Source organism: Neurospora tetrasperma, assembly GCF_000213175.1.
Source record: "Neurospora tetrasperma FGSC 2508 unplaced genomic scaffold NEUTE1scaffold_3, whole genome shotgun sequence".
Lineage (NCBI taxonomy): Eukaryota > Fungi > Ascomycota > Sordariomycetes > Sordariales > Sordariaceae > Neurospora > Neurospora tetrasperma.
The window spans coordinates 4,549,994-4,560,235 of NW_009799101.1; the positions used below are offsets into that span (position 1 = coordinate 4,549,994).

Sequence of the window (10,242 nt, forward strand, 5' to 3'; positions counted from 1 at the left end):
TGCGTTGTCCGAAGGGTCATGGGCTAGAAGGGGTGCGGGTTGATGGCCAAACGAGTGAGATGGGCTGTAGAAACTGTCCTGAAAGTTGAAGGGCGGACCACCATTCCCTGACCCAAAGGAAGAACCATTGATTGAGTGTCCAGTCGTGTGAGAGGGTTGAAAATCATTAGGGCCGGAGCCGATGTTGCTCGAAGGCTGGATCTGCAGAATCGATGGCATTGTGACTGGAGTACTTGAACTGCCGATACCCAAAGTATGGGAATGGGAAGTGCTGGGATCGTATGGATGGATCATGACCCCTCCATTGTCGACACTGTTCGATTTTGGCGCCTCATCAACAACATTTACTCGAGCGGCATTGTTGGATTTTCGTTGAATTTTTTCCTTAAGACGACACCGTTGACAATGTTGGCTAGGGCCGCTGACATGCTCCGTATGACAACGGGTGCAACACCAGATCCCCAACGCGTGGAGTGCGTTAATCTCTTTGATGGTGGGTTTGCCTATACCAAAACCGCCGATATGGGACGAACAGCGCTTCGCGCCCGGCTGCTAGACGAGGGCCATACAGCCGCCCCTGCCATAATATCCATTGCATGTCTCCTGCGAAACGATAGGAGGGCCAGCCTGAACTCTGCAAGGGGCTTGATTACTGGTACTGCTTTGAGCGATAGAATGACCAGCAGGAGAGGCGACTGATTGCGAAAGATGACCCAGTGTAGCCGGACCGAGGGCCTCAGGCGCGACAACAGCCTGGTGGGAGGCAGAGGCAGTTGACATGGATGAAACACTAATGTTCTCGTAGCCACGGTTGTCATCTATGACTATTCGATTAAACATCTCATGGATATTCGGGAACTGGCTTGAAAGGGCGACTAGCTCTTCGTAGGTTTCGGGAAGAGCGCCGTTCTCTATTGCTTGCAACTCCTCAGGCGTCAAAGGTTCCTGCAACAATCTCTCCAGTATGGCGCTGTATTCTTCGTCGGTGATAACGGTATCAGACGGTCCAGGATCAGAAACGTTTGACGAGTTCGGAGTCAGGTCGTTATTGAAGCCGTAGCCATTGTTTGCGGCTCGCCCTGGAGTTGGGTGGTGCTGGAAAGAATATGCATATTAGCTTGCGCTCATGACAACTTGTGTGAAGCCAATGTGGGAAAGTTTACGTGATCAACTTCTGAAGGACTCTGGTCCGAATTTTCAGCAGGTCGTTGACTTCCGGAGGACTTGTTTGTTTCCATGACGTTCTTTTCTAGCAGCTACTGGAGGAACTGTGGTGTAGATGGTGGTAAGGAAAGTGATACCTCTGTTAAAAAGTGAAAAAAAACAAAAAAAAAACATGAATGATCCGGTTACCGATGACAGCAATGAGCAGAGAAACAAGAAGCAAAAGATTGGGTTCGTGTTGGCCTTTTGTTGTTTGATCTCAAGATGGGTGATTCTTGCCTTTACGACGGTTCTACACCTGGAGGTTCCTTCTCGCCGGTAGAAAGCCCATGTAAGGTACTCTACACATCTCATTGTTCTTTCTCAACAAAAGCCAGTCCCCGACCTAGTCTTTCTTACCTGCCTAGAGGTTCATATTTTTCTATTCTTGCTATGAGTTCACTTTTCCATCCTTGTTGTTTGGAAAGACAAGCAAAGAACAAGAGCCATGCGACATTTTCTTCACTGTCGCGACAATACCCCGGCGTCTGAAAGATATCGACGCACCCTGAGTTTTGCCCATCATCCCAACCATGAGTTCAGCCCGAAGATCAAGGAATCACCAAATGGAGGCTGTTGGTTACGTCCGAATATCTGCCTTTGTCCAAGAACTCCCTTCAAAACCTTCAAGTCGCCATCATGTCGTCCGATCGTCTGACAGTTAGGTTGACTAGGTCATTCATTTGCATCTTGTGCGGAACGATGCTTGCTATTGAAAGGAGATGGCTGATCCTGATGCTCCAGCTTCCTCCATTCATAACTATATATTTTCCCCAGTCAACACTGCCTACCAAGTGGCAGCACTCTTCAGGATATCGCTACGGCCTTGGACTCAGGAAAAGATCGAGTACCACGGTTCTTGAGCAAACGAGAAAAATCCATCAACATGTCATCTTCCAACACCAAGGAAATCCCCTGCCCATGGTCGGACCCCCTCCGCCGCTCCCTGTTTTCAGGGCGCAAGTCCGCATCGGAGTACAGCGAGCGCTTATTCCTTCCGCCACTTCAGCGCGGCCAAGATCGTATATCGGCAGTCTGTATCGACGACAACAAGGAAAGTGGTATCGACGACGCAACTCGACTCTTCAACAACACTAAAGTGCCTCCGAGCTCCATGCTCGACCCGCATCTCTTGGCCTGAGAGCACGGAGACATCTATGCAGACGACTTCGGTTTTGACGACAGCACCGGTACCTCTGTAGAGAATGGCGGCATCACGGGAGCCTCAAGCAACCATTCAGACCACAAGTGGTAATCTTTGGCCTTGTCTCCTTCCGGAGCCTTGACCATCCTTGACCCCCTCGATATCGGCTCTTCTGCGCTGGAACCAGGTCCGGCTTCAGGTCAAGGCCTCTTTGCTGATAACCGCACATAGAGCAACGTCAGAAAATTTCGAGGTGGTGAACGACGCTGACTCCGAACATGATGCCAACCAACGTGCGCAACGAAGAGCAGAACAAAATGGGCGCTGCGTTGGAATGGTAAGGAAACAGAGGGTATTCCGCTGAGCGAGGAAAATCGATCTGAAATTGCATATTCCATTAAAATTTCAACCTCGCTTGGAGGGGAAGAGGTAGCCACCATGTTCTCGTCCTCTCGGGGAAATTAGGAGTGGGAAAGCTAGTGCGAATGGCGAGCAAACCGAAACCCGCTTCAAGATTGCCATGATTCATTCCCTTTGTGCCTCCGAAGCGTGATGTTTGCGAGGTGGGAAAAATGTATGACTCCTGGCAGGAAAAAGCTGCGGCAGCTGTAGAGGGCTGCTGTTAGTGAACTATCGCGACACCCATTTTTTCTGAAGACTAACGGATAGTGCATCATCTGTCCAGCGCGCCTACAGCGGGTTTTAGGAGACGGCCCGCTGATGTTTCCACAAAAACCGGCCGCTTGTCCCAATGCCCCTAATGTAATGTAAACAAAGGAAGGCGACAACAAGGGTGATTTCTTTGTCAAGCATTCTTTCTATCGTTCGAAGGCAATTGCCCCTGTATTCAATGTTCCTTCAAACAATGCAAGATTATCCCAAATTCAAGTGCCATGGCTTGATGCAATCTCGCAGCAGCTGCGATGCCTTGGGTGCTGTGTGCGTACCTCCCCATATTCAAGCAGGTGTCAATCCGGATTGCTGCTGCCCAATTTACCTGTCTCCATCATTGGATCCCCTCCAGTGCAGTTTGCTCGGCCACGTAGATGAGTCAATCATCACCTCTTGTTCGTTGCTGGCCCCCCTCACGTTGTCAGGCACAGCTTGCATAAGACGCAGTGGACACTCCCATTTCTGAGCAGGTTCTTCCCCATATCACATTCCATCAACGTGTTCATTTACTCGGCGGATGGAGCTCCTGCGCAGAGCTGCCCTTCGCTGAGAACATACGGCTACCGTGCCGTCAAGATCCGACCCATGGCGCTCCTCAGCTGTGGCATCTAGGTTCTTGATCCCAGCCACGCTTCTGCCACTCAAGCGATCCTACTACAACAAGAGCCTCGGAATCTAAGTCTGTTGCATACGGGGCTATCTATGAGATGATAGATCCACACAATTCCTTCCAAGATGCTTCTCTTTCTGTGCTGCTGCCCCTCAAGTCTCGGTGAATGAACCCGGCCATGATGAACCACAGCGGATACTTCCATTTTGTTTCTGTTGCTGACTTCTTATTGTCCGTCAAAGGCTTGAGGATTCGTCACATTGATTCGTACTCGTTGTGATCGCAACGCCGGAGCCGGGAGACGGCCTACTCGTTGGCCTTCGAAACCTTCGCTCCTCTCTCGCTGGAACATCGTAATACCTCCATTGCCCGATGCCTGTCTCTACGATGGAAGTCATCAAGCCAGATTGCAACGGACAAAGAAAGCTTCCGTTGGCATCCGAAGCCCCCAATAAACAAGAGGCTCGAAGCAATAATTGATACTAGATACGTGGAAGCAATGGTCACGTCAAACCGATGATCGTTGATCTTGTCGAGAAGAGTCTAGCGTATATATCAAGAGATCAGGTTTGGATCTATCTGTCCGTGCTTAGGTAAGTTTCTCCTCCCTGCCTGACTTCGTCCAACTCGTCTACATTTGCAACACCCTGATGCCACACATGAAACGATCTCTCCGCTCCCCATCACTAGCATTTAACTATCGGAGATTCTACGATGTCTCAACACAGGACATGCTCTTGTTTGTCAAAGACAATGCCTTGCTGTAGCGTTTCGTCCGAAGTCATCTCGAAGGTGGTCAGTGCTTGACTTGTCAAGTCAACAGCTTGGCTGCCACCACATGGCGAATACAGCGGGATCAACTCTCACAATGGGATCCTTGGCGCAGCAGGAAGCTTCTATACTGATAAACAACAACAAAGACCCGACTAGCAGATGAAACGAACAGTCTGGGAATTCTTCATATCTTCCGATGGGCTGCAGGTTCCTGTCAATCATAAACAAAATCACGAGTTATCCCGATCAAGGTGGATGATAAGCTTCCGTCTCATCTCAGTCAAGATAGCCAGCAACCACACAATAGGAACAATGGGACTCGAATAGCAGGATGATGAGATCCCAAGATTCCTCGTTACAAGGCCGGGCACAGTCCCATCAACGACTTTCATACCAACCTGCAGCTCGGTACCAACCTCCATCCCGCTGACCAGCTCCTTACCCCTACCACGCAGCCTCCTGCTGTTCCACCCATCCATGACCCGGGTCCAGTTGCAGACACCATCGCAACTCCCGTTGCCGATATCGACCTCAACGACATATCCACTTGCAAAAAGGTCCTCAAAGAGCAACGCGAAGCGCGCCTTGATCACTGAGCGCCTAATGAGAGGCGAATGGACCTGCAGTGGTAGAAACTGCTGCGTGGTGGATATGCCTAATACGGTCTGTGTCGATTGTAGGCAGAGAGGCAGGGACTATCGTGAGTCCAGAAGACGAAGAGCGAGAGTGGTCTGAAGGATTTTGAGGGAAGTAGCTCCAAGGCTGGTAAGGATGGAGGTTACCTATACGGGATCAAGGACATTCCAGCTGCTGGTGGCATGTTGTCTGGCGAGGTCTATAAGAAGACGAGAAAAAAAACCTGCATCAGGCCCGTCGGATAGAAAAGAGTAACCCTCCCCGCACCCTATGCTTTCCTACTGGCACCCTCCCCCACCCAGATGTCGGCTGTCATGTAAAATATCGAGTTTTAGCTGTAAATTTCCATATTTTCAATGTCTAGTAACATTTGTAGCTGGGTCACCCACCTGTAAATGCGTCCCCATGACTCAAATCTCGCGATATCTCTTAGTGTTGAATGTCTATTTCTACCTTATTTATAGTCTAAGAGGAGGAGGAAACGCGACGGCGGCGGCGTTGTCCCTGGTTGTATTGAGGCATTTGTACGATTGTCAGCGTTTGAAAGTGATAAAAATCAATTAATTTGAGTAAGATTATATACGTTGCGTACGTTGAGTGTAAATAAGTATAGCGTAATGGGTGCAGTATAAGTGCCAGTATGGGTGCAGTATGGGTACAAATGACCGTGTGAAAAAGAGCGAAAGAAATGACCAAGTTAGAGGGGATGTTGCGTGCATTTGAAAGACGAAATTTTGCGGGTAAAAACGGGATTTTCAATGTCAGGTGTCATCAGCTGGACCGCCCCATTTTTCTGGGTGGGGGAGGGTGCGAATAGGAAAGCATAGGGTGCGAGGAGGTTTACTCATAGAAAAATACGTCTACGGTTGGGGGGTTACAAGGACTTTCATCTTCGACCATTTCGTTCTACATAGAAGTAAACTTGGCCGCCGTCTCATCCCAGTCAAGGAGGCCGGCGATCAAACACATCCATAATAGGAACAATAGGAGCTCGAGCTGAATAGCGGGATGAGATTGCAAATGTCCCAGTTGCATTCACTGTTCTTGAGCCTCGAATGTATTACAAACCCACCTATGGATTGCCTACCTCTAGAGGTATAAATTGAACTGTACAGACGTTGCTGTTGACCTTTCCTTCGTCTACGACTCTACCTCAAGTCCGTAGAGGTATCTTCGTGACACACCCAAAAAGTCACCTCGAGCAGCTCGGGAGAAACAAAGTCCATCGAAAATAATATCAACAAGATCAAAATGGCGCCACACCTTTCAACTACGAGCGGCGACGAGGGCGAAGGTGCCAGTGCCAGTCACCCTATTGATGCCTCTATCATCAACCACGGTAACGCAATCGAGACCACATCTCATCACATCATGGCGGCTGCGTCTCCAGCTTCTGGCCAGGTCATCGGCAGCATCATCCACCAGGGTACCGGTTCATTTTTGAATCCCATCGAAGCTCAGGCCGGCAATTTCATTCCGTCCGCCAATACCACTCAAACCATTGGTCCAGTCTTCAATGATATCCCAGCTCAGGCCGCCAGTCCGTTTATGGACTTACCAGCTCAAGAAGGTGCCGATCCCATTCCGGAAGAAGGTGCAGTTCCAGTTGCCGATCCATTCATCCTCGACTTTGATATTTCCGTTTTCAAAAAGGTTTTAGGCAACGGTATTCCCTGTGGTCAGCCGGCCTAGCAGCCCGGCGCACACTGTTGCTTCAACCACCTTAAACGCCATATGAGCCAAGCAAAGCGCGTCCTCGTCAACCATCGCCTCATGCGGGGCCAGTGGACCTGCTCAGGCAATTACTGTCGGGTCGTGGATCAACCGAACACTGTCTGTGCTGCCTGCAAGCAGCGTTCTCTGATTTACCGGAGGTCCAGGAATGGTGGGAGTTGTTAACAACTACGAGGATGGAAGCAGCAACGCCACGTTAAGAGGAATTAGGGACGTTCGGTGACGACATACTGAATATGGAGATGTTGGTAAGGGCAAGGATAGCAGTACGAGTTGTCCATGATCGGAGTATCGATTAAGGCTTACCTCGAAGCTTTTTGTGGTATCGCCGGTTCTCTCCACGTAAATAGACATCCCTACCTCTACATACACCCTGGCATCGAATCCCATCCTTTCTGCCAACCACTTTATTGTTCTTTCAAATTCGTGACGGCTATCGTTGCCAGTGGCGTAACAGCAAGCATATATCGTAATATACACCCACCAAGGCAAAGGGAACCGCTGCGAGTGTCGGTGTTCTCTCTGGCAGGGTTCAGAAGAAGCCAAAGAAGAAGACTTAGCACAAGGGACCTCCGACGCGCCGGAGATGAACATGTGGCGAACACTTCTGGCTCTAGCTGCGGGACTCTACTACGCCAGCTATCGCAAGTCGCAGAAGGGGAAAAATAGGGCGTACATATAGGTAAAGGCACTGCCTCCGGTGGTACTACAAGTCAGGCAGGGTCAAGGAAACATCGAAAAGAAAAAAAGGACTAGGAGCCTCCAGGACCAAAACTCCAGAAAACAAAACACAAGTATTGAAACTCGAAGATATTCCGCTTTTTTTTTTTTTTTTTTTTTTTTTTTTTTTGTTTTTTTTTTTTTTTTTTTCGTAAACAGTCAATGAAATGATCATGAAGAGGCCTTGTATGAACCGTGATGAAATAACAGCGGTGTCAAGCTGCAATGGCCACATATGGCTGACGAAACAATCAACGGCCTTTCCGCTAAAGACAACATGACCTTGTACTTTAACACCATGCGCGGCGTCGTCGACAGCATTACTACCCACAACGACGACTCGGGGTTGCTGTACGCCAACATCATGGGTTTCAGCGTACTCACCCCGGAAAACCTGAGTTATACGATTTCGTCCGATAGTCTAGGAGACAGGTGGATAACAGCACAATAGGGTTTGAATAGGAGGATAACAGGAGCCCAGTAAGGCCCAGCAATTCACCTACTCTGGATTCTCCGAAAGGCTAGACCATAGGATTGTCTGTACCATCTTACCGCTAGGGTAATTGGAAATACTGAAAGGGTGGGTATTTATTCCAATGATTTCTCCTACCCAATATTCTGACATGGCACTTGACCCCCACCTCCCAAACTCAGGTCATATTTGTCGACCAGCCCTTCAGGAGTCAAGTACCTCTACTTGAGTGTATTGACAACATCAAACGACAATCTGCACTGATATCAGCAATCGCTTAGCGGCATCAAAAGTACGGACAACATGTCTCAGAACTTGAGCACCATGCGCGGCGTCGCCAACAGCGGCACCATCGAAAACGACGACTGGCTCGATTTTTTCGACTTCGAGCTTTACAGTCAGGAGACGGATCCTGCCGTTAACATGGCCAGCGGTACTACCACCACCACCAACTCGCCAGTTATGCTAGTCGACAACCCGACACTTGCCACCGACTCTGCAATCGGTAATACTGCCTACTACTACGAACCTGCTCCGGCATTCAGCCTCACCCCCGGCAATGCCAGGGCTCCTGGCCCCGCACCAGTGTCTGGTGCGCCCATCGTTGTTACCGACACCTGCTCCTTCAAGACCAAAACTATGGCGACCGCATGTGGCGCTCTGGCTTAGCAGCCCGGAGCCCGCACTTGCAGGAAGAACTTGAAGTTCCACATGTCCAGGGAAACCGAACGCTTGGTGGCTCAACGTCTCAGAAATGGCCAGTACACATGCTCAGGAAAGTACTGCGGCCCTGTGGCTGCTCCCAACACCAGCTGCGCCGCCTGTAGGCAGCGCCTCAGGGCTCATCGTCTGCGCAAGAAGCTGGCTCTCGTTGGCAATGGCGCCCCGCCTACTGGCGGCGGTGCTGCTTCTTCGGCTTGAGGCATGTCATGTGATGGCGCAGCGGACTGGAGGATCGAAGGGAAGTAGATCGAGGTATCAGGGAAAGGCGTGGAATTGGGGTTCTGGTGGTGGATGCCAGAAGCAAAGAGGGAAGGAGTTCGGAGAAACTGGCTTAGGCATATAGATTGCAGCCGAGGACTAGATACTCGATTATACTTTCCGACTCTCTCCTCAGTCATACCCTAGTATCCCTGCGTAAAGCAAAGGCTATATATTCTTCTCGTGACATCCTCATTCCTTGTTGACCGTGACAGCTACTCGCTGACGACAACTTTGAAAGTCCGGAGTCCGTTATCGATCCTGTCATCGTGACGAGCACTTGCCTCCAGCACTTCAGCCATTGCTCCTGTTGAAGGTGTCACTCAAGTCTTCATCGACCCAGTCATTCCTCACGTCAATACGGCTTTAACTTCCGTCGGTGTTGCTACTTCTCAACGGCCGCCGAGTCCACCAACTCCATTACGACTGCTGCAGGCACTCACCCGGCGCCTAGCGCTCCAATGGCTCAGTCTTCCGCGGCTTCGACCGCTACCGCTATCAATGGCGGCCCTATCATTATCACGGGAACTTGTGACAATCACGACAAGGAGAAGGGGGGCGTCTGTGGTGCCCTGGTCTAGTAGACCGGAGCTAGCAAGTGCGCACGCCATCTCAAGTTCCATATGAGCCGAGCCAAGGAGCGATTGGTTCAGGAACGGCACGCCCGTGGGGAGTACACGTGCAGCGGTAAGTGCATGTGCTGCTGCGTCGTTCCGACGCCCCAGACATCATGCGCCGGTTGCAAGCAGCGCCTAAGAAACCGACTATCTTTGCCCGTGAAACGACAATATGAGGGAAAGCAGAAGGAAAGATATACAAGATGATCGACCGACATCACTTGACTGGCCAACGTCGCTGTAGCATGGACAATGGGGCAAGTGCTGGAGAATGCCATGTCGTTCTGAAATAGAAAGCAGTATTGCTCATTGTAGCATAGGCGGGCGTCCCCGGGCCGGAGAATCGAAGCACCTGCTCATGTGCGTGGCCAGCCCATAATGTTTACCATCAACATAGCGACGAACATTTGTTGGACGAGGAGGTTGCCTTGAACGAACTTTCGACTTAGCCTGCTTTGATCATGACGTCCTCTTCTAGACACTGGCTGAGAGGATTTGGGAGGAAGTGATACCATCTCCCATACTGTCCTGGGGTCTAGAGCTACCAACATGATCTTCAAGTCTTGAGGATTGAGCTACTTGAATGAGGTCTCTGCACCCATAACCAAAGTCTCCGTCTATTGCCAGTTCGACTTGCTCTATAGAAGGGGCCGTTCCACGCATAATGATGGGGGGGGGG

The 10,242-nt window shown here is 50.3% G+C and overlaps 4 protein-coding genes across 4 annotated transcripts; 3 read left to right on the forward strand and 1 right to left on the reverse strand.

Annotated features, from left to right (window-relative positions):
• Nucleotides 1–552: 552 nt before the first annotated feature.
• Nucleotides 553–1,238, reverse strand: NEUTE1DRAFT_101242 (uncharacterized protein; the record flags this gene model as incomplete). Its single annotated transcript, XM_009853129.1, has 2 exons — nucleotides 553–957; nucleotides 1,164–1,238. The coding sequence occupies 2 exons, from the start codon at nucleotides 1,236–1,238 to the stop codon at nucleotides 553–555; spliced, it is 480 nt and encodes a 159-aa protein (XP_009851431.1).
• A 98-nt stretch (nucleotides 1,239–1,336) lies between these two features.
• On the forward strand, nucleotides 1,337–2,458 carry NEUTE1DRAFT_101243 (uncharacterized protein; the record flags this gene model as incomplete). Its single annotated transcript, XM_009853130.1, has 3 exons — nucleotides 1,337–1,468; nucleotides 2,005–2,178; nucleotides 2,408–2,458. 3 exons carry the CDS (start codon nucleotides 1,337–1,339, stop codon nucleotides 2,456–2,458), a joined length of 357 nt encoding a protein of 118 aa, XP_009851432.1.
• A 3,832-nt stretch (nucleotides 2,459–6,290) lies between these two features.
• On the forward strand, nucleotides 6,291–6,731 carry NEUTE1DRAFT_138128 (uncharacterized protein; the record flags this gene model as incomplete). Its single annotated transcript, XM_009853131.1, has 1 exon — nucleotides 6,291–6,731. One exon carries the CDS (start codon nucleotides 6,291–6,293, stop codon nucleotides 6,729–6,731), a length of 441 nt encoding a protein of 146 aa, XP_009851433.1.
• Nucleotides 6,732–7,770: 1,039 nt separating this feature from the next.
• On the forward strand, nucleotides 7,771–8,886 carry NEUTE1DRAFT_138129 (uncharacterized protein; the record flags this gene model as incomplete). The annotated part of the gene is made up of 3 exons (XM_009853132.1): nucleotides 7,771–7,925; nucleotides 8,247–8,571; nucleotides 8,635–8,886. 3 exons carry the CDS (start codon nucleotides 7,771–7,773, stop codon nucleotides 8,884–8,886), a joined length of 732 nt encoding a protein of 243 aa, XP_009851434.1.
• Between the last annotated feature and the right edge of the window lie 1,356 nt (nucleotides 8,887–10,242).